At 38.9% G+C, this 23,553-nt stretch overlaps 3 protein-coding genes across 5 annotated transcripts; 1 reads left to right on the top strand and 2 right to left on the bottom strand.

The window, feature by feature from the left end:
• Nucleotides 1–13,328: 13,328 nt before the first annotated feature.
• On the top strand, nucleotides 13,329–17,345 carry LOC137725381 (uncharacterized). 3 transcript variants are annotated; one of them, XM_068464042.1, is made up of 2 exons: nucleotides 13,329–13,467; nucleotides 14,262–17,345. In XM_068464042.1, exon 2 carries the CDS (start codon nucleotides 14,304–14,306, stop codon nucleotides 15,963–15,965), a length of 1,662 nt encoding a protein of 553 aa, XP_068320143.1. In that variant the 5' UTR covers nucleotides 13,329–13,467; nucleotides 14,262–14,303; the 3' UTR covers nucleotides 15,966–17,345. The 3 variants fall into 3 exon arrangements, with proteins under 3 accessions (XP_068320143.1, XP_068320144.1, XP_068320145.1); XM_068464043.1 differs by lacking the exon at nucleotides 13,329–13,467 and adding an exon at nucleotides 13,480–13,542; XM_068464044.1 differs by lacking the exon at nucleotides 13,329–13,467 and adding an exon at nucleotides 13,561–13,872.
• Nucleotides 17,089–19,438, bottom strand: LOC137725382 (ergosterol biosynthetic protein 28). The gene is made up of 3 exons (XM_068464045.1): nucleotides 19,170–19,438; nucleotides 18,036–18,242; nucleotides 17,089–17,342 (listed from the first exon to the last, which is right to left on the bottom strand). Exons 1-3 carry the CDS (start codon nucleotides 19,282–19,284, stop codon nucleotides 17,272–17,274), a joined length of 393 nt encoding a protein of 130 aa, XP_068320146.1. The 5' UTR covers nucleotides 19,285–19,438; the 3' UTR covers nucleotides 17,089–17,271.
• A 1,559-nt stretch (nucleotides 19,439–20,997) lies between these two features.
• LOC137725958 (uncharacterized) lies at nucleotides 20,998–23,077 on the bottom strand. The gene is made up of 2 exons (XM_068464804.1): nucleotides 22,256–23,077; nucleotides 20,998–22,099 (listed from the first exon to the last, which is right to left on the bottom strand). The coding sequence occupies exons 1-2, from the start codon at nucleotides 22,870–22,872 to the stop codon at nucleotides 21,406–21,408; spliced, it is 1,311 nt and encodes a 436-aa protein (XP_068320905.1). The 5' UTR covers nucleotides 22,873–23,077; the 3' UTR covers nucleotides 20,998–21,405.
• Nucleotides 23,078–23,553: the final 476 nt, after the last annotated feature.

Raw genomic sequence — 23,553 nt, forward strand, 5'->3', positions numbered from 1 at the left:
CTTGTCAGGCGAAAAAAATTTGTTGCATAAAACATAAGTTCATGACCTAAAATTTTAGGCGATAAAACTCAATCGAGCACTGTTTGTTGCACAGAAGTCATCGCACTAAGGTTTGTTCGATGAAAATTAGAATCCATAGGGCAACATTTATCGACGACAATTTTGTCGCACAAAACTGCGTTGACCCACTAGGCTCAACGAAAGACACATGCCCAACCAAAGTTTAAATTTATGGGGAAAAATTATAAAATGTATTTAACCCAATGAAACTTTGGTCGGGTAAGCTTTATAAACAAAAAAAATTAAAAATTATTTCATTATTGAAAAAAAAATCAAAATATTCTTACAATTGTATAAAATTGTAAAACAAATTTATTCTCGATGGAAACGGTTTCATCCGTCCAACTGTTTCATCCTGGAAGACATCCATTTCTAGAATTTACAAATTCTGAAAATAACCGCAGAACCAATGTCATTCTTCCATCCTACTCTCAACACCATAGGATGGATGGGACAGAACTTCATCATCGTCCATTTCCACACTTTATTGTTTTCGAAGGTGGTGGTACAGTTTTGCTTGTGGATGAAATGAATACATATGAGATTTTGTTTTTTTTTTTTTTTTTATTTGGCTGGTATTAGTTATGTGGGTCGATGTATTTTGGCAAATCTTTCTGATTATGGGGTGTTCTACGACTTCTCTTTTTTATCACGAAAAAAATTGAGAATTTAGTTTTGATTTTCACTGTCATTTTCTTTTGTGTTATGAAATTAGTACTTGAGCGTCTGAAAATGAAACCTTAATTTGTATTCCAAACTTTTAATTTGACATCATCTGGTCGCTGCCACCAAATATATATATTTTTTAAATGTTTTTCTAGATGGACTCAAGCACTGCAAAAAAAAAAAATCTTGCCAGAAGAAAAAAATATTATTGCGGAAGACATGGTTTCAGCGATTGGTTAATTAGTAGCAGAGTCGGTGATAACTAATCAATTGGAGTTTCTGTTGTAATCCAAACATACACTACCTGATGATCGTTACTAACCTGTTTCTATTAATTTCGCCTTTTGATCTCCGAAAGCAAAGCAAAGCAGAGCTCTCAATTTCTTGATTTTCAGCACCGTGTTCATCAACACGGACACCACCAACACCCCCTTTCAATCAATCCCCACAACCACCGCCCTCTCCAGTCAAACGCCATTCACCATCACCAACACCATCCACAGGCCATACACATCAACACAATGAAATCTTTGGGCGATTAAATTGTCTCAATTCCTGACCTCTAACCGTAAGGGCAATCCAAAAATGAAGATTCCCTCTCAAGGCAAACTGTTGAAGAAGCTTGAAGATGACGATGAGAAGAGGAAGCTGGAAGAAGAAATAAAATTACAATCTGCCGTCAAGGGGAGAGGAAAGAAGTGGGTATTTAGTTTTGATTTTAAATTTTCACTTTTCCTAGTGTTATGAAATTAGTACTCGGTGTTTGAAAATGAAACCGTAATTTGTGTTCTAGACTTTTAATTTGACAAAATGCGGTTGCTTCCAGCTATTGTTCAAAAAAAAAAAATCTTTTCAGATGGATTCAAGCACTACAAAAAACACCTTGCTAGATGAAAAGAATTTGTTGCATGAAGCATGATCTTTTTAAATGGGTACTGTTTGTTACGCAAAAGCCGTCACACCAAGGTTTGCGCCGATGAAAATTAGAATTCATAGGGGAACATTGTTAAGCCCGACAAATTTATCGACGACCATTTCATCGCGCAAAATTACATTGACTTACTAGGCTCAACGAAAGACACATGCCTACAAATATTTTCCTGCAGAAAAGTTTAAATTTACGGGAAAAGAAATATATAATGTATTTAACCCGATGAAACTTTAGTCAGGTAAGCTTTATAAACAAAAAATAGTTAAAAATATTAAAAAAAAATTATTTCATTATTGAAATCAAAATATTCGTACAATTATACTAAAATTGAAGAGACTTGGAGTAACCATAAGCAACTCCAGGAATTTTCCATGCATCAGCTTTTCTAAGCGAACTAAAAGCTAACGTAAGATGAGAGGTGGGAGGGAGAGATGCACAAGGGTGAGAGGTGAAAGGGAACTACCCATCTCTCGGCCTTCCGGTAGGAATATGAGCTATAAACATTTATCCAAGGACTTCAAAGTTGAGCAAAAGGTCTTCATCTTACAAGTGGAAGACAAGTCTTTTGGTTAAAGGATCCAATTAATTGAGATAACTGGATTCAGAGGGTACCAGATCTCCTTCGACATGGATTGTGCTTCATGGCTCATTGCTCAGGTAAAGGCGGCAGTAGTAGATAACGGTCAGAGTTTTTTAGATAATATAGAGGCCATAACTACCAGTTTTGGGTGGAAAGATTCAACAACAAGAATGAGATTTTCGTTGTTCTCTCCAAAACGGAAAAAGATGTGCTTGTCAGGAATGTCATTGTTCCTAAATGAAGTAATTTTTTTGGCTAGAGAAGAATGGAGGAGCTACTATCTGAAATTCTACAAGGGGGAAAGAAAGCGGGGTATTCTCGTAGTAGTCTATTTAACTCAATAAGGAACGTGATGAGGGATATAACTGAGTCCATGAGAAGCCACTCGGGCGTTGTCCCTCAGTTATAGAGATGTAGTTCTTGGAGGCAAAAGTCAACAAGTTTGGCTCCACTTTTAAACGTAAAAGATAAATTATGGATCGAGGAAAGCTGGACCAAGAGAGACACCTCCCTGGAAATCTATAACTAGGGAAGTGTAATCGTCTGCGAGAGACAAGTGGTGCTTCAGCCTTGGAGAGAGGTGGAAGCCTCACTTCTAAATCTCATGGGAAAGAAAATTTGCCTTTCGCCCTTCCAGTGCAACAAGGCTTTGTTTGCTTGTCAGAATGTCGAGGAAGCAACAAAGATTGCTCAACTTGGCACTCTTTCCATGAGTGAGTTCTTAGATGTGGTGTTGTCTGGGTGGTGGGAAAGTATCAAATCGGGCGAGCGGAAGTTGGTTAGTTACGGCGGAGGACCGACGACGTTTTTTCAAAAAATTGGCAACGCCTACGGCGGTCTAGTAGAAATTGATCGCAGAACTGCTAATTTTGGATAGTTGGTTGAAGCAAAATTAAAAATCAAACAGAACACAATGAGGTTTATTCCAGAGTTCATTAAGATAGCAGAAGGAAACTTTGTTTTCAGGGTTAAAATCAGAAACTCTCGCTAACAAGGAGATCTAAGGTTTCGGTAGCCGATAGTGGTGATTCTCTTGACTCAAATGTGTCACAACGTCCCATGATGGCTGAACTGAAGACATAAAGGGTGACCAAAATCTTCTCTGCAATGAAAATAATTTCAAATACGAAACAACAGTCAGGCCCTATAGCGGGGACAAGTGTGTGCTTTCGAATTGGAGAATTTGAATGTCCTGTCACTACTGGTTCTGGCAGAAAGCAAGGTGTGCTACCAAGATTAGAAAAGTTGACAGAAGTTGGGAGTAACTCCCCAGAAAGAAAGCGTGTTCTGGAGGATGAAATGACGTCTTCAATAGGCGGCGGGTATTATTTTAATTTGCCAAAAAGGCAATTAGTAATATCCTAATTGGGTCTTTTAATTTTCTAAAAAGTAGGTTCTATAAGGATAAAGATAAGACTTGGGAGGCATGTGGGCCTTCCACTAATGAGGAGGATTTTAATATTAACTCTAAAAGGAAGGTGGGGTTTGGCCCACACAAACTTTTTGTTGGACCGCTTCAAGTTAGGTTGGCACTTAGGCCTCCTCAGGGCCCCATAACTTTAGAATTCAATGGGCTAAGTTTTCTGATCTCACAAGGAAAGGAAAGTTTAGTCAAGGAAAATAAGCAGGCAACTTTTTTGATAGAACCAAGGTGCACAGTTTGGACGCCAACAACAAGGAGCACTTCTCATATTCTGGATAAGGAAACCGACTTCATTCCAACTTATTTTAATCTAAAATTTCTTGCGAAATTTGGAGACACCACTACTGTTGACAAAAGATTTAAACATTTATTTCTAAAAGACTTTGGGTTACAACAATACCTTCTCGAAGAAGCTAAGCCAAAGGAAAGCGGTTCATCCAATCTCCAACTCTTAGACAATGGATCCGAACAAGACGAAGAGATGGAGGAGATTGTGGGTCATAACCCACGTTGTTCACCACCGGTCTCAGAGATAACGAAATTGGCCATTAATAATAGCTTCGCCAACAATTTTGGTTCAGCTGTGGATTTCGATTACTCTTGTCAGGTCCCACATGCAGATGAGGATAATTGGTCTCAGCTATCTGAATCAGAAGAAGAACTTAGGGATTCATCGCAAGATGAAAATGTAACTTTTGATGCTATTGATAGCTGTCAAGGTACACTTCACAATCTCTTTTCCGATGGAACCATATAAATGATCATGGTGCTCGAAGATAGAGGTTCTCTATAAGTTCACAGAGGAGACTCAGAGGTAGTAGAACATGTTCAAATCATGGCAACTGAAGAGAATAAGAAGTTGCTAAAATATAGCAAGAGCAAAAACTATGGTCTTGTCTTCGAAAAATGGGAGGTTGTAGGCCGATCCAGTGATTTTATGTCATACACGAAAATTTCGTTGTTGCCATTAAAAAAATCCTTATTCCCTAGAAAGAGTTCAGGGGTGCTGGTGGGAAGAGAGGATAGGAGAAAAAGCAAAAGGGGTACGGTCAAATTTAATAAAGATAATTAGCTGGAATATAAGAGGTTTAGGTAGTAGAAGGAAAATGGTACTTTAGAATGGGCACTTCCGTCGTGCACAGCCCGACATCATTATTTTGCAAGAAACAAAAACAGCCTCAATAGACAAAAAGCTAGTGGCAAATGTGTGGGGAAGCAGATTTAAAGAATGGGTTTTCGCCCCTGCACAAGGAAGATCAGGAGGCATAGCAGTAATTTGGAACATAAAACACATCTTAGTAGTTGAGTCTCTAGTAGGAGCATTTTCAGTTTCCATCAAAATTAGAGCTTCAACTAGCTTAGAGTGGTGGCTCTTGGGGGTCTATGGCCCTTGCAAAAATAAAGAGACAGGATTTTTAGGAAGAATCAGCAGGCCTTTATGGCCTTTGTGGTCCAAGATGGTGTGTGGGAGGAGATTTCAATGTGGTGAGGTTCAAAAATAAGAAGTCAAATGGGGGAAGGTCGACTACAAGTATGAGGATATTTAACTAGTTTATCTAAGATTCTAAACTCAAAGATCCAGAAATGCACAACGCTCAGTTCACTGGGTCAAATTTTTGAGAAAAAATAGTTTGTCGAAGATTAAACAGATTCTTATTCTCCGTTGGTTGGGAAGAGTTGTTTCCACATGTAAGACAAAAGGCTCTGGCAAGGGTAACCTCTGATCATTGCCCAATCGAACTAGATACCAACAAGGTGAAGTGAAGGCCAGTCCCTTTTAGGTTCGAAAACTCATGGCTACGACACCTAGACTTTAGAAACAATCTCAAATAGTGGTGGCATTCTAAGCTAGTGTAGGGTTGGGAGGGTTACAAATTCTTGAGTAAGTTGAAAGCTCTCAAAAAGAAGTTGCAATCTTCGAGCAATGAGGTCTTCGAGGACATTGAGAGAAATTTCAAGGAAGCTCAGGCCAAATTAGAGGAAATTAACATCAAGGAAGGGAGGGAAGGATTAGATTTTGATTCAAAAAGAAAGAGGGAAGAGCTACTTTTCCTAGTGGAAAACCTACCATTTAAAGAAGAAGTTAAGTGAAGGTAGAGAAGTAAAGCGGAGTGGCTAAAGATGGGGATGATAACGATAGCTTTTTCCATAAGATAGCAAGTGGGAGAAGGAAGAGAAATTATATAGATAGATTGGAAGTGGAAGATGGCGGAATGGTAGAGGGGGCAGAGGAGATCGAAAACGAAAGTATTAATTTTTTCAAGTCCTTGTATAGCAGCAATGAAGAGGCGTATTGGGGGCTGGAAGGAATTAATTGGTGCCCAATAAGTGTTATTGAGGTAGCCTGGCTTGAAAGGCTGTTTGAGGAAGCCGAAGTTCAAAAAGCAGTATTTGACTGTAGGAAAGATAAGTCCCCAAGCTTGGACGGTTTCTCTACACAAATGTTTCAAAGTACTTGGGATATTTTGAAGGTTGATATCTTAAAGGTAATGGAGGAATTTTTCGAGAAAGGAATTATAAATGCAGTGATAAACCAAACTTATATTTGCTTAATTCCAAAAAAGTCAGATTCTGTGAAATTGAGGGACTACATGCCTATAAGCTTAGTTACCAGCCTTTACAAGATTGTGGTGAAAGTCCTCGCTACAAGGCTAAATGAGGTCATGGGTAGTACAATATCTTTATCTCAAGGAACCTTTGTTAAAGGCAAACAAATTATGGATGCAGTCCTCATAGCAAATGAAGTGGTATATGATAGGAGCATATTCATGCGACTTAATTAGCTTGTTCTCGTGCATTTATGTTGTGTTTACTTAGTTATTTTAGTGTTTAAGGCCACTTTTGTGTATTTTCAGATTATAAGGCCAAAGTGTGCAAGAAGATGCAAATTGGAGTCTTTTAGAGCGAAAGAGGAATGAACGAGTTGAAGACTTGAAGAAATGATGAATTCCTACTCCAACGATGAATTCCTACCAAAACGAGGATTCCTACTCAAACAAGGATCCCTACTTGAAGTAGGAAAGTTAACCCTAGGTTTCCCGTTTTGGTAACCTTTCCTAATCTAAACGTCCATATTTTCTAGCCACTTATTAGGCCTCGTATGCACTTTAGGACACAAAACAAAGGCCCTAGCCCAAATTCCAGTCCTTGCCGTGCCTTTCCCCTTCTTTCCTTCCCTTGCCGTGCAAGGGGGGGCACTTTGGTCCCATTTTATGCACAAAATCCCTAACCCTAAACCCTAGCCGCACCTATTAAGCCATCCCTTTTAATTTCTGATTTAATTCCCTAATTCTAGCAGCCTTTGAATTAACTTTAATTTAATTTTAATAAGCTAGGGTTTATTTTCTAAAACCCTACACATTTTACAACCTAGCCGCACCCTATTCATCCATTCTTTTCATATTTTCAGCCACAAATCATCTCAGCCGCAATTCCCATCCAAGAACCCTAAGCTTTCTAATCTGAGCCGTACCATTTATTCTAAAACCCTAACTCTCTTCTCTCATTCATTCACTTTTCATTCTACACATCATTCAGCCACCATAAGACATTATTCACTCCCTAAGCCGTAACTCCCATTCATCAATCACCCTAATTCCCCCAAGCCGCAGCCACCATTCATTCTCCTTTCTAATCCGCAGCAACAACCACCATTCCAGCCAAAACCATTCAATCCGCAGCCTTCCCCCTTCATTCCAGCCATCTTCCACACCTCCACACACCTTCCACCAACCTTGCCGCACCACCAAACCTCCCTAAATCCATCCCCACCCCAAAATAACATCCAAAACACCCTTAGACCATCTCTGTCGTAGCAAGGAGAAGAAGAAAGAGGAGCTTGGATGCGCAGAAATTCAAGTGGATTCGTTGTGCGGTCTAGGTGTAATCAATCTTTTGTTCGTTATGTTTAAATTCAATTTTATTTCTCTTTTTGTGAACATGAGAGACTAATTCCCTAATTAGCTAGAGGGTGATTTGAAACCATGTTTATGCTTGCAATATGAATTGATTACATTTGGTTGGAATTTCATGAGTTGTGGATTCAATTTGTTTAACTGTTTGATTGATAACTTATTTATGTATGTTTATTGAGAGTGCACGCTTGATTTTCATGCATGAATATGACGCTAGAATATAAGTGAGTTTCACCTAATAGTTATGAACTTATATTCACAAGTAGTGGAGGTTGCTTATAAACAATCGCGTTAAATGAATTCTTGGCACTAGTTTCATGCTCATCATAGTAACGAATGCCTCGTCAACACTTATAGTTTTCATGATGCTTAATGATCTTTGATTGTATCTTTATTGTGCTTTTCATGTAAAGGACTTTTGGAGAATGTTTTGAATTGTGTATGCGCTAACCCATCCAATTCATTAACTTAAGGAGAACTTGACGGTTAATTTAAGCGGACCTAATTAACCCGGGGTGTTGAGTTTCATAATTCATCGAAATACCAACTGAAAATCATCTTGTATGCAAGTGTGCCATGTGTGGAGAAGAACATTCTAGCTAGCATTCCATCCATATTTTCATCACATTCATCTTTACAATCTGCCCTTAATTACAATCTGTGCATTTTATTTAATTTCGTCAAAAACTCAATCCCCCTTTACTTTAGTGTCCAATTTAGTTAGAAAGTGTCTTAGTTTGTGTTTCTAAGTGTTTTGAATCAATTTATTTCCCAAATTCGTCCAAAGTAGTCAAAGTGCTCAAAACTGCCCAGAAAGTGTTTTTAAGGCAGTTTTGAGTGTTTTGGTGCTGTTTTGAGTCTTTTGATTTGTTTTAGTGTTTTAAGTGTTAGTTTTGCATTCTTTGAGTCTAGTTTAGTGTTTTAACCTTTGTTTTAAGTTTTTGAGTCAGTTTCCAAGTGATTTAGTAATCCCTCCTAATCCCCGGTTTAGAACGATCTCTACTTATACATATACTACAATTGTCACAAGAGGGTTTTAATTTGTGTGCTTAATTATTCCGCATCAGTATAAGAGGTAAGGCAGAAGAATGAGGAGGGTTTGGTCCTTAAGATCGATTTCGAAAAGGCTTGTGACTATGTCGAATGGGGATTTTTGGAAGAAGTCTTACTTAGAAAAGGATTCGGGTATAAATGGAGGAAATTGGTGCTTGGCTGTTTAAGTTCAACAAACTTCTCAGTTATGATCAATGGGAGACCTATAGGAATATTCAAAGCTTCAAAAGGTTTGAGACAATGAGGCCCACTGTCACCTTTTCTGTTCACCCTAGTAGTAGATGTGTTGAGTAGATTGTTCGAGAAGGCACAAGAAAATCACTTGCTCAAAGGGTTGTGTATTGGGCAAGATAATGTGGAGATCTCTCATCTTCAATTCGCGGATTACACCATCTTCTTTTTAGCAAGGCCACAGGAGGGTTTGAACAATTTATTAGAATTGTTGCATCTTTTTGGCATGGTTTCAGATTTGAAGATTAACAAAGCAAAGTGTTCCTTGGTGGGAATTAACTCTGATTATGAGAAAATCACAAGGCTAGCAAGTTCTTAGGGTTGTGAGGTATCTGGGTCTTCCTCTTGGGGGAAGGCCAAGAACTATTAAGTTCTGGGACCCAATGGTAGAGAATGTGGAACTGAAACTTCAAGGTTGGAAGAAAGCGTTCTTATCTAGGGGCGGAAGATTAACCTTGATTGAAGCTGTCATAGGAAGCTTGCCAATCTACTGCATGTCTTTGTTCAAAGCTCCTTGCAAGGTCATTGGTATGTTAGAAAAGCTAATGAAAGGGTTTCTTTGGGAATGGGTAGAGGAAGGAAAGAAGAAGCACCTAGTCAAGTGGGAGGTAGTAAGCAAAAGTAAGGAGGAATAAGGCTTAGGTCTGGGAAACTTGAGAAATCGGAATGCAGCATTACTAGCCAAGTGGTTGTGGAGATTCCCACTGGAATTAAACTCTCTTTAGCATAAGGTGATAAGGAGCAAGTACGGTTTGGAGGCAAATGGTTAGGATGCTAATTCCCCGAGTTGAGGCTTGTGTCGAAGTCCTTGGTCAGATATCTCTGCTGGTTTTCCTTCTTTTCTACACTCTTGCAAATTTACGGTTGGCAACAGAGAGAGGTTGAGGTTTTAGAATAATGGTTTGTTGGAGGGCAGACCGTTGAAAGAGCAATTCCCAAGATTATTTTTGTTATCAAGGACAAAAAAACCAAAGCATTTCCAATTTTGTGGTTTCTTCTCTTCAGCCAGTCAGCTAGAATTTTGATTTTAGAAGAAATCTCAGTGAAACAGAGATAGAAGAGGCAGCTGGTTTACTACAAAAGATGAAGTCCATGCGGCTGAGTCAATCTAGAGAAGATATTGGAAGATGGAACTTAGAAGGATCAGGCTTGTTCATATGCAAATCCTATAACTCTTTTCTATGCAACAATGAAGATATGCAACACTTTCCTCCTTTCTCTCAGATCTGGAAAGCAAAAGTGCCTTCAAAAGTCAAAATTCTTGTGTGGTTAGTGGCGCTCATGAAGGTTAATACGTGCAATCAAGTCCAAAGGAAAATGCCTTTTACATGTTTTTCCCCACACTGGTGCGTTTTGTGTATGTCCGGGGAAGAGAGCGTCAATCATGTCTTCCTTTACTGTTCGTACAACATACAACTGAGGTGGAAAATGCTCAAGGAAGCTAGAGGTTGTTGGGTCCCTCCAAAGGGTTGTTTCAAGCTTCTAAGTACTAAATTTGACACCCTAGGAAAATGGAGGAAAGCCAAAGCCTTGTGGGGCTCTCTGCTGTTTGCAATTTTCTGGAATATTTGGTTGGAGCGTAATAAAAGAGTTTTTGAGGATTACAAGGGAATGGGGGTAGATGAGCTTTAGGATAGAGTAAGACATTGGGCAGCTCTTTGGGCTTCAGTTTCAGTTGAGTTTAGAGATTAACCTCTCTCTTCTATACTAAGGGATTTGTCAACAGTTGTTAACTGATACGGTTTAGCCTTACCATTGTTTAATTAGCATTACCTTACAGGTCCTTGCTACTTACTCCTTGTTCTAGGTGGAACTCTTTTCCACTTGTGTAAATTCTCTCTTTTATATAAAATTCTTTCGTTTCTTCTCAAAAAAAAAAAAAAAAAAAAAAAACTAAAATTAAAAAACAAATTTATTCTCGATGGGAAATTGCTTCTACCGTCCAACTGTTTCACTCCGGAAGATGTCTATTTGCAGAATTTATAAATTCTAAAAATAACCGCAAAGTCAATGCCATTCATCCATCCTACTCTCGACACCATAGGGTGGATGGGTCAGAGCTTCATCATCGTCCATTTCCGCAATTTACTGTTTTGGAAGATGCGAGTACGGTTTTGCTTGTGGTGAAATGAATATAGATGGGATTTTATTTTCTTTTCTTTTTTGGGGTGGGCTGTTAGTTATGTGAGTCGATATATTTTTCCAAATCTTTTTGATTGTGTGGTGTTCTAGGGTTTTCTTTGTCTTTTTCATCCGGAAAAAATTGGGAATTTAGTTTTGATTTTTACTGTCACTTTTCTTTTGTGTTATGAAATTATACTTGGGTGTCTAAAACTGAAACCTCGATTTGTGTTCTAGACTTTTAATTTGACATACATGTGGTCGCTAATGTTCCAAACACTACAGAAAGAAAAAAAAAAAAAAAAAAAAAAAACACATTGGCAAAGTCGATGATAACTAATCAGTTGGAGTTTCTGTTATAATCCAAACACACTACCTAATGATTGATACCAGCCCATTTTTGTTAATTTCACGCTTTTGATCTCCGAGGCCTTTTGTCGATGCCTTTTGTTAAAACCTCTTACCATTTAATCTCCCGAGCGGCTAAAGATATCGGCAATGTTAACTCGTGTGAGTGAGCCCCGCTACCATGTTTCCACACAAAATGCTCTACAAAAGAGACACATTTTCTGAATCAGAAACAGTCTATGGATATAGCAAAAGAAAATTGAAAATATGAAAAGTTCAATTAAAGTGAAAGAAATTTTACATTGTATCTGAAACACTAGTGATATACCACATGTTATTATATAAGTGGTGAAAAGTTTTATTTTTTAAGTTGTTAATTTTTTTAACACAAGTATTTCGTCACTTGTATAATGACACGTAGTATATTTCTCCCGTATTTGGAGCACACTAAAATATTTCTTCAAAGTGAGTGAAGTGAACCTTTCGTTTTTTTACCCAAACCATTTAAAGTAGTAGAGCCATTTTTTTGTCCTCTTTCTCCCCTCCTCTCGTATCCCTGTCCCTTTTTCACCCTATAAATTGCAAATGAATAATGTAACAAAATATTTAGCACCTTGATGGACTTTAAAATTTGACATATTCGCACATTTTCAATTCACGTACAAAAACTCCAATTAGACTAAAAATTAGGGATTATTGATCCAATTATCTCTTTATTTGGTGCAGAATATTTTGCGTATATAAATAAAAAATAAATAAATGCCAGCATCTAGTGATGGACCATTGGAGGCAAAGGAGCCCAAAAATTATTCTGATCTACTTTATCATTGCCCAACGACTACTGTAGAAATGGGGACATGTATGGGCCCTCCCACGTTGTAAGATTTGGCCCAAATACGAGGAAAATCGTATATAATATTTTTTCTTTTTAGTACATCGATATATTTTTACACTAAAGAGAATGAGAATTCGGCTAAGGTACATAATTTGGTATCGGATTTGTTAGCCAAGAGATTCAAACCTAAGACCTCTTATTTTCAAGTAAAGAAGAATATCACCAGACTGTAATAATTGAACAAAGAGTTGAGGAATACCACAAGGAGTATGCGATTGTGTTGCCATATATTGTCTTCTTCCAAGCTCACTACATTGTTCTTCTTTCTGAAATTCTAGCATGAATGCTACACGCCAACCCACCAAACATTGTCCACAAATTGCCACTTACCATGACGTTACTACATTTTTCTTTCCATAGTATATAATGTTGATGCCAAACTAGAGCAACCAGATTAGACCGCAAATCACATAAATATCCAATGATATACTGATTTATTCGAAGTCGGATTACATTCATATTAATGTAGTTACATTTGTATGGATGCATAAGAGCCTTTCAGGAAGTAAAAATGATAGCGAAAGAGCCCTAAAGAGAAATCCGTAATGATATATGTTTAGCCCAATCTATGGTACCGACATATGACATTTTAAAAATTGATTTGTTGCAACATTGATTTCATGATCAGTTATGCTTCAGAGCCTTATGATTTGAAACTTATAACTGTTTAATAGTGTATTTGAAAATTTGTAAAACGACCAGTGAAGTTAAAAACTCATTGCACTGGTGGTTCTTTTGTCCACTTGACCATCAAGTTAAACGCTACTTTTTATTAACATCAATATCATGCGTAAAGCTCTTTCCACATAAATTTATTATGATCTTCAAACACTAGGACAACGGGTCACTTAGTACTACATTCTAATATTATTCTTCTTCACTTGTAAGTGTGAGGTCTTAGCTTGGATTTTCGCCAAAGACGAATTTGAACTACATTATTGTTCGTCCGTTGTGAAGTTAAGCACATCTCCTTCTCCATTAATGAAAATAGTATCATTTGTTAAAATGAAATAAAAAAACCACGAGGGTGACAACATGAACGCTAATTACTAGTTACTACCTACAAATACAAGTTACTAGTTATTCGTTGCTTCATTGGAGCTAATGTTGACATTAGATCCGGTCATTCTCCACTGAAGTATAGAAACTCCTCTCTCTCTCTCTCTCCACCCGCGTGTGACAGAGAAGTGCTTTGACATCCACGACCCCTGCCTTTTACTTTGACTCCAACTGCGTGCTTCTCAGGTACTTCCTTCTTCTTCGTCTTCCTCCATTATCTCTCTCCTTCTTTACATCTTTTCCATTTTTTTTATTTCTCCAGTAAGTGTATGTTTTTTTAGTAATTAATCAGTAATTTCCGATATTTTCCATCTATTAGTGTAGAATAGCTTCTTGCTGCTCACAATTTACTAATTTGGAAGATGGGTTTTGCTTGTGGATTAATAAGATTGGATTTTTTGGGGGTATACGTGATTTAGGATCTTTCTGATTGATGGGGTGTTGTGGGGTTTGCTTGTGGGTTTACTTCGTTATCCAGTTATGATTTGGATGCTATCTTTCAGTTTCGTTGTTAATTTTCCACCATGTTTCTGGCTATGGGTTTTGCTTCTTCTAGTAAAGTTTGCCGCTTTCCTACGAGGAAGTGAATGGGTTAGTTTGGATTCTGAATTTCCCTTTTCTTTTGTGTAGTGAAATTAGCGTATTTGGGTGTATGTTGCTGGTGTTTTGAGTCAAAGTATGTAGAGAAGTAGGTGAATTTCTAAATTGGTGTCATCTTAATCGCGTCCTAAAACGTGCAGTTTGAGTGAGAGTTTAAACATAAAATGGGCACACAAGGGATCTGTTTCGACAATGTTTGGTTTTCTTTTAAAAATTTAAAGTTTTGGTGTTAAATTTGTATGATATGAAACCTAGATTTGTGTTCTAGACATTTAATTTGACTGATTTGCATTGGTTGAGTATTGTTTTTAAGTTTATTAGTTTTACAGTTTGGAGCATAGGCAGGTTTCTGACACTATATTTTTTATGTTTGCGAATAGGGAGACGTAAAGATAGGAGTAGGGTACTAGGGGGCGTACATCATGATCAAGCGGACACCGAGTAGGAACCAAAGAACCAAAGGAATCAGGGTGAAGCATGTTCTGCAGATTTGTCTGCTGCTTGGGGTCTGCTTTTGGTTACTCTATCAGGTCAAGCATTCCCACGATAAGAAAGTGGCATTAGATAAGAAAGATGAAAAAATCTCAACCGGAAGCCTGAGTGAGGGTGAGCTTCCAAAACTTGGGAGGAAAGACCTTCCAAAACTTGAAATCCCCAAAAATGAGAAACAAGAGGAAGAGGAGGAAGGCGAAGGAACAGGAGAGGAAGACGAGAAACCTGAAGTAGATGTGCATGAAGAAGAGGATCAGAAACATGAAGTAGACGCGCATGAAGAAGAGGATCAGAAGCATGAAGTAGGAGAGGGAGAAGAAGAGGATCCAAAGCATGAAATCGGAAAGCGAGAAGAAGAGGATCTGAAGCATGAGGCAGAAGAGCAAGAGGAGGAAGAAAACAAGAACGAGGAGACGGAAGATGACAGAAGAGGAGCTGGAGATGATGAGATAGATGAAAATGAGCAAGAGGGGAAAGAAGGGGAAGTGGAACATGATGAGGAATTTATAGATGAGGAGAAAGAAAGAGAAGATGATGGGAATGAGAAAGATGGTGATAAGAAGGACGGTGAAGAGAGAGAGGAACAAGAAGAACATGAGAATTCATCAGATGACCAAGATAATGATACCCATGATAAGAACGCTCATGAAGCACGAGAGGAGAATTACAAGGGGGATGATGCTTCTAGTGCAGTGACCCATGATAATCAAGTTATAAGCACTGAAACTGAGAAAGTAAGTTCGGAAAACTCAAATGAGAACCCCGAAACTACTACACTAGAAAAGGACAATTCAACAATGGTGGAAGAGAGAATGGCTGGAAATGGTACTATTTTAAATGTAGCTACAAGTGAAGAGAACGTTGATGGTAATATGTCCAATCCTGCCGAGAGCTCACTCTTAAATGCGATGGTGAAAACACAATCTAATGATCAATCAGAAGCAGCAGGAAATAACTCAACTGTGGTGAGTATCGAAGCTAAAGATAATTTGACAATGGTGAGTACAGAAGCAGGCAATAACTCAACAGATATCAATCAGGCAACTGGTTCATACCAGCAGAACTTAACAGAGACTGTATCTGAGTCAGCTCACTCTGAAAATGGAACGGTGGATGGTAGGACTACTGGAGAGGACGTGATCACACAAACCATGGTTGTGGAACAGGCTAACAACACAGTTGCTGAGAACAATGAATCTGTCTCAAATTCAACAATATCCATTAAAATTGAGAATGCAGATGGGGCATCGGGAGAATCATCTAACTCCTCTAATACAGTAGCGACTAATGTGTCAGAGAATATCGTAAGATCTGATGGAGCAGCTGAAACAGAGGATGGTTCTGGATCTTCATCGATAAAGGAAACCACAGATGCCGCTCAGAATGAAGAGTCTAATGGTACAAGTGAATCGGACAGGACAGGTGAAGGTTCAGACTCCACAAATGGGACAGAGGACACGACTCATCATGAGCCAATTGATTCTTCTGATTCCCATATCACCCAAGACGAGAAAGAGGCTCGCATTGATCTAACTACACTGCCAGAGATAACAACCGAGGGGGATGAGAATGGAGAGGTTGCAGCAGAATGATGATCATGGTTTTTGGTTTCTTCTGATGCTTCATGTTTTCATGCTTGCCTTTGCAAAGCAACTAGGTTAGTGTTTGTGAATTTTAATCCACGGCGAGAAAATCAATATAGCAGTTAAAAATTAAAATGTAGGCTAGTTTATATCAGCAGCAGGTTTAATCTGTATAACCAAATCCAACCGTCCACTATGCTGTTTATTTGCACCTTTTATCTTTCTTTTCATATATTCTTTTTGTTTGCTGTTTGTGTAAGTTGTAAGCTCCTGGGACGAAGCTCGTTATGCTTTAGAATGAAATTGAATTGTTGATCCAAGTTGAAAATTTGGATGTCATTTGAATGATTGAATCGGAAAAAAAATAAGGGAATTGTTTTGCTGAGTTTTGAACAGTTTGTGCTTTGTTTTGGAAGCAGTTTCCTTTGACCTGTTGGTGGTCTCTGGTGTGCTGGAAAACGTAGTTTCGCCAGACGCTATGAAACTAAAACTTCTTGGTATGTTGTATACTTGGTGGTACATATTGGCGTATAGATAAGTTTTGGCTTGACGTACGACAGTCACTATTTTGAAGTGTTAATAATAGCTCTTAAGTTTTACTTTCGCTTCGGCTTATAAAATGATGCTGTGGCACGTGAGCCCGCAGCACCAAATTCATAGAATGAGATTGCAGAGTTGTACGGCAAAAATATTCACCTCTCATGTCAAATTGTACACCAGCATGCACCACCTAGTATACAATAGACCAAGCAAAAGCCAGGCAAAGCATATGCTGGAGAATGATGTCGACTGCATCTCTTAGCTGTTAACAACATCCGCTTTCTTCCAAATCTTTATACACCTTTGAAACATGGGACTAAAGACCTTCCTTGAGCCGCTTTAAGTAAAGATGCCAAACCTCGCGAACATACAAACCTTCTTTGAAACAGGTTGTGCCTTGTTTTCGTCGTTGAAGACAACCAAACTCTCAAAACTCTGACAAGAACACAAGCCAAACTTCATCCAACCTTCTAACAAGCGGAACTTGCTCGCGTTGCTGCCCTTACAGCACGAGGTAACTCTGCGTCTTAAATGACAGCACAAATTTCAGGTGATAATTAAACCGAGGTAAATAACGTTACGCAATGGCAGCTTACAAAGAAAGTTAAAACTCAGTGCATTCTGAACAGTTCGGAGTTAGAATTTCAAATGTTACACCAAATTTCATTGCAATAGCAGATACAAAATTGAAATTACAGTTGCAGAAAAGTCAAGCATGATTGAGAAGACGCTTAATCAACGTGTGCAGAGAAAACCGAGGCAGAAATCAGACGCTTCATTCTGATTTCGATATAGGTTGAGCTTGATGTGCATTCCATTGCAATAGCATCCAGATTATCGACGTGCCTGATCATGATCAGAAGAAAATTCATCGGATATTGCTTATGCAATTCAGTTCAACATAAAATAAGCAATCAGAAAAAAGCACCATCACTGGAAAGGGAAATTCAGAACTATATGGTATTACCATAAGACAGTAATTCAAACATCAACTAAGGGTTTACGGGAAATCCAAACACTATTTGTCATCAGATATTATCACATAAAAATAGTTTGCAAACAGTTGAAAGACATACAGATTCATTTTCAATTAAAAATATACTCTGTAATAGACTATGAATACACCGTTTTCTCTACTTCCTTTTCCATCAAATGAGCGAGAATCGAGTCTTGTTCTCTTTTAAAAGTGCCGATGGAACAAAATTTTCTTCTCCGAATAACTTTACTTCAGAAAAGGTGGCATTAGCAAAGTAATTATAGATCCTCTAATTCTTTCTTCTTCTTTTTTTCTGATAAGTTTCATCAGATATACAAATATTTGTCTTTAGTCCCGACTAGTGCTTGCAGCCCAAATTTAAGTGTGATTTATGGCATTTAAAAGCAACAGCAACATTCTTATGCTTTGAAACAAGTAAGTTCACATATAACAGGCTGTAGAGTAGATTTTTTCGATATCAAAAACTAATTGCTGCACATTATTACCAGAACAACATAGGATGCAAAGTAATATTGATGTAATATAGCCAAGTGAATTGATACCTGCAAAAAAGCCGACAGTTGAGAGATTTGCAATGGCCATCGTCTGATATATTAGGTACTCGGTCAAGAAATGGCCGAGTGCATAGACAAACGACAGAAAGGTAGCTAGGTACAGAGGCTTGTTTTCAAGGTTAAAGGCACAGAGATAGCAGAGTGTGCAAGTTAAAAGAGTCCAGACACCAAATGTCCTCCCATGAACTTCAGTCACTACAGAAAAAAGAATCAGAAATAAAACACATGAAAAATTAGGACACAATAAAAGTGCAAAGCGAATAGCTAAGAACCAGAAGCAGAAACTAAAACCGAACTCTACATTCTGCATTAGAAACATAATAGTCTCATAAGTAACAAAAATCACAAGGTTGCAAATGCTGATTCAGCAATGAACAATTTAGGAGGATAACTCTATGAGATAAGGGAACTAAGGACTACGAAGATTACGTGCATCCCTTCCATGAATTAGACAAAGCAAGTGTCGGGTTTTTCTCAGCATGAAAGATAAACTTCGGTGTGATCTTGAGATCAAATCTCGAATACAGTAGTAATACCTAATGAAGCTAGTGATCTGAGTTTTGGGTTTTTCTCAATACGAGAGAGAAACATCGGGTGTGATCTTGACATCAAATCTCGAATGCAGTAACAGTACCTACTGCCTCATGAAAGCTAGTGATTTGAGGCATTTAACATATCTAAAATCTCAAACAATCTGAACATCCACACAACGCCTTCATCCCCAAAGCACATATAATTCAGGTAAAAACCACCCCATTACGGATTTGCATCAAAAGAGACGACTCTCAAACTTTCTCAAACTTTACTTAGGGATGAAATGTGACCCTTGGATCTCTCTGGATGTCCACAAAATCCATAAAATCAAATAGTTGAGAGCTTCCTTAACTTCCTCACACGATTAAGAACACAAGAGTTATAAATTCATATCCAACCAAACTCCCACATTGATCAACATTTGCTCTCTCTGCAGTGAAAGGTACCACAAAAAATGGACAAAGGGGTTGTTTTTCTCAACTTTCCAAGTACCAAGAGTAAACCAGACAATTTTCTCGGCAACCAAACAGGAAAATTAATGGGAGTGAGATTTAGGGGAGAGAGAGAGAGAGAGAGAAGTGTATGTACTGGGGGATTTGGAGAAGACGGCGAGGCGGAGAGCCCAAATGTCGAAGAACCCGAACCAGACGGAGACCAGCCGGAGCGAACCCACTAGCATCAGCCACCAGCTTAGAGCCTTCATTGCAAGAGAGCTTGAAACCCCTAGCGGCGGCGTCAAAACAAAGCAAACCAAAACAAAGCAAATGAAGTCAGCAGAGCGGCGAGCAGCACAGCACCGGCAAGTCAGCCTTGTGCCGTGGAGTTTCCAGTATGTTCGGGTTTTAAGCCTACACAATGCGTTTTGATGGACGAGTTGGGATGTGGGCTATAAGTTCATTATCATGAAATCATTCAGCCCAACCACCTGGTCACTGACCCTATTGTTTTTCTTTTTTATAAAAACTAACGAAAAGTTAAAAAAAAATTAATTTTAATGAACAGTATTATAAGTGTTTTATTAAAATTATTTTTTTTAAGTAATTCTTTTTCTTTAAATTGATAATTACAATTTTATCCTTTTATCTTTAAAGAAATACTAAGAAATTAAAAATTATGTCATACTGGGCACTTAGTACTACAGTCTGATCTTGGAAGTGAGAGGGTTTAGGTTTGAGAATTTGATACCAAATTAAGTTGTCCATTGTGCAGCTTAACCGAACTCTCCTTCCCCTTAGTGTAAAATATATCGTTGTACTCAAAAAAAAAAAAAAAATAAACTATGTCATTCTAGGTGTTTGGTCTAGTGGTATGAATAAAAAAGGATGAGCTGGAGGCTTCGCCAAGACAGCCCACTCTTTTGAAGGACAGAAAGACTAACAGAGACATTTCAGCGTCCCATAGCCACCATCGTACGATTCCCCATCGTCATGAATTGAACCTAGGATGTGCCGTGTGGAATACGAGTTTAAAATTCATCGCCAACCACTGAACCATCTCATGATTATTGGTATGATTTTTTCTTTAGATGTGAAGGGTCATGAGTTTGATTCTCGCAACATGTTTTTATTTCTTTTTCTTTTAAAAACAATCAAAGTTTATGTTTAGGCAGAACATGAGTGGGTGGACTGAGTAATATGATTCTTTTAATAAAAAAAGAGTTTAGTGGGAGATAAAAGAGGAAAGCGGTGAGCAATTCAGGAGTGATTAATAATCCCACCTTTTTTCATATTTTAAATTAGCTGGCCTAAAATAATTTAGAGTTTAATAATTGTGCACAATGCCTTTTGGCAGGAGAAATAGAATAGTGCATGGGTTTGGCATCTCAAGTCACATCACATATGTTTTAAGTTCGAAATCTCTCTCTCTTCTTTCATAGTTTGTAAAAAAATAAAATAATAATAATAATAATAATAATAATGCACATTTTAAATATTTCCTTAATGGCATCCAAAATCGTAACAACCAAAGCTTGACAATTTTCTTGTTTTACAGAGGCTGAAATTGCTACAAGACAACAATTATACATTACTCTATAATACCGAAAAAACCGATGTTGATGTATTCGTTTGGTTTTGTGAAATTTTTGGTATTAGTTGCATTGACGTGTCTAACTTTCACAAAACCAAAAATTTCTATAAAAAGAAAAAACATAATTGTCTACCAAAAAATTATGGAGGGGATTGTCTGCCCTTTCATTTTCATACTCTTCTCATGCCCTCGTATGTGATTACGATTAAGTTACGTCAACATTTTATATTAATTTTTTATAGAAATAGTAAAATAAAAAGTAATAGGAATATAAAATGTTAACGTGACTTAACTTGACTACACAACACACAAACAGAAGAGCATAAAAAGATTATGAAAATAAGATGACAGGCAATCCACCTCTAAAAATTATACAATTAGGATTACAATTACACACGTCCACGTACTAAATCAAATAATCAATCAACATATATCCACTCTGGACAGCCTGCATTTTTAATTTGTGCCATCCCATCAAAAATAATTTTATAAATTTCCCACCAAACATTGGATTCTTCTCAAACAAAAACTCAATCATGTATTAACAAAATAGCCCAATCAATTCACAAAAATTACAAGAAAAAAAAAATTGATCTAAAGATTTTAAATCCTGCCGACTCATTCCTCACTGTACACTCTCATCCAACAAAATTTTAAAATTTTAAAATTTTAAAAACGGCAGCCGAAAAAAATGCTGTGTTGGCAGTTAATCACCAAGAAAAAAAAGAATCCGATGCCTAGCCGACTCCGCAACGACAAACCCTTCCCTCTAAACGACAACCACCCCCCGGCGAATCTACTGCTGCCTCAGCTCCTTCCGGAGTTTCTGAGAAAACGGCCGGCAAGCATCCATGCTCAGATCCATTGCCGCCGCCAATGCCACGTAAGCAGCCGCATCTTCCGTGCAGGTCACGTGCTGTACCCCGACCTCCACCTCCGGCTTGCTACACTTCCCGACACCCTCCACCGTAGAGGACATCACAAATCCTCTCTGTACCAGGCTGGGAAGCAGCCCGAACCCGAAGTCTGATCCGGATCCCGATCCTGGTCTGGACGACGTCCCCGACCCTAAGTCGAAGCTGCTGTGGGAGCTGTTCGCCGGTGTCAGGCTCGAGGTCAGGTCGATCGAGAACTTCCCGCCATTTTTTGCGCCGAGGGTGGAGTTCGCGAGAGTCGAGTTCTGGAGCTCGAAACGGTACCCGACGTTGTCGGAGCCGCCGCGCTCGAGCCAAGCCTCTAGCCGGCCCCAAGGCTGCCACGTTCCCTCGTTCGGGCGGAGGATGAGCCACGCTCCCGGGTTGGACCGGCTCACGCGGTGTGAACCTGGCGAGGCTACGAACGGGGTCACCATCGACGCCGCCGCCACTGGCGAGCCGGATAGGTCGTGGATCGTGATCGACCACCCTTTCCGCTCCTTCGCGCTTTGCTCCTTGTGGGTCCCACCGAAAGGCAGCCAATTTCGCGGTGTGCCTGGCTGTGATGACATTGACCTATTGAAAAACAAAACGAAATTAAAAAGGAAAATTAGTAATTGAGTGGCGATTTATTTGTTTCCTATTGTGGAAATCCAATTTCGCACTAGGGCAAAACTGAGAGATTTTCTCGGCAACCAAACTTGTGATTAGGACTGGAAAGTGAAAACTAACCTCGATTGCAAATCGTTTCTGAAGCCGAACTTGCAAGTGAAGACCGGCTGCTTCACATTCCCTTGGACTTGAAATACTTGAGGGCTACATTCGGGCTCTCCGTCGAACTGAAAAACGAATCTCGGGTCGGGTTCGGCCCGGACGCTCAAATACAACTCCGCCGACGAGGAGCCATTGCCGTTACCCTTCTTCCCACCAATGGCGATCCACCCGTTCTGATACACAACGGGCCTGGACTCCGCCACACCCAGCTCTGACAGCGGCACATTAACCCGACCCAACAACTTCGCGCTGTTTAACCCGCAAGTGGAGCCCACCCGACCCGTGTAGACCGCGATTTTCAAGATGGGTCGCTTGGAGGATAAAGTCTCGATTTGGGTTTTGTTCAAATTGAAGCAAGCGGCGAGGGAGTGGTTGTGGGTGGCCGTCTGCGCGGCTTGGCCGTCGTTGGCGATGAGCGGGACCGTGGAGACCTGGTGGGGGAAGTTGGAGAGTTTGATTTTGCAGAAGCAGGGGGAGGAGGAGGGGTGGACGGTGGCGGAGGAGGGCCTGGAGGCCATGGGAAACTTGAGGGTCAAGTCCCCGACGAGGATCCGTACAAACGGGCACGGATCCATTGAAAGGGTTGGGAGGTTTGGTCAGGGTTTGATCTGGGAGGTTTGATCGTTGTGATTGTTGGGTTTTGGGTGGGATTAGGAATATAAGGGGAGAGAGGGGGAGAGAGGGGTAGAAGACTGGAAGAAGAAGATGGAGTATGAAGACGAGAGACAGGCTGTAAAAACAGCTAGAGTCTGATGTGCAGAGAATCTATAGGCTGCGGCCGAACTCAATGACCTAATCTTGGCCTCTCTTCCTTTTTTCTTCTTTCAGATTTTCATTTTTTTGGAAAATATTTAATATTTATTCATATTTAAATGGATTTTATGGTAGTTTGCTAACCAACTGCTCTTCCTAACATTTAACACATTAACGCTATAATTTGTCAAAATGTATTTTTAGACAAAAATAAATTACAGGCCGTAAAATGAAGATTTTGATAAAAAAAATAAATAAATTTTGATAAAAAAAAATTTTAATTAAAATTTGGAGAAATAAACAAATTAAATTTTGATAAAAAAATTCTTTTCACAAAGTTAATGATTTATGACTTAAAAGAGATAAATTATGGTGATGATAATACTCGAGAACTAGTTCGATAAAGAGACGAAATATGCTTAGTGTCTACTTCAAACTCTCGCCTTGTTGCGTATTACATTCTGGTGTGGAAACTTTTAAATGAGATTTTAATTGTAATATGT

The sequence above is a fragment of the Pyrus communis genome, chromosome 2, assembly GCF_963583255.1.
Source record: "Pyrus communis chromosome 2, drPyrComm1.1, whole genome shotgun sequence".
Classification (NCBI taxonomy): Eukaryota; Viridiplantae; Streptophyta; class Magnoliopsida; order Rosales; family Rosaceae; genus Pyrus; species Pyrus communis.

Coding starts and splice junctions, on each gene's coding strand:
- LOC137725382 (XM_068464045.1), bottom strand. CDS start 19,284: ATGAAGGCTCTAAGCTGGTGGCTGATGCTAGTGGGTTCGCTCCGGCTG. Junction 18,243..19,169: donor CGTCTTCTCCAAATCCCCCA/GTACATACACTT, acceptor TTTTTTCTGTAG/TGACTGAAGTTCATGGGAGG. Junction 17,343..18,035: donor AACTGTCGGCTTTTTTGCAG/GTATCAATTCAC, acceptor GATCATGATCAG/GCACGTCGATAATCTGGATG.
- LOC137725958 (XM_068464804.1), bottom strand. CDS start 22,872: ATGGATCCGTGCCCGTTTGTACGGATCCTCGTCGGGGACTTGACCCTC. Junction 22,100..22,255: donor AGAAACGATTTGCAATCGAG/GTTAGTTTTCAC, acceptor GTTTTTCAATAG/GTCAATGTCATCACAGCCAG.
- LOC137725381 (XM_068464042.1), top strand. CDS start 14,304: ATGATCAAGCGGACACCGAGTAGGAACCAAAGAACCAAAGGAATCAGG.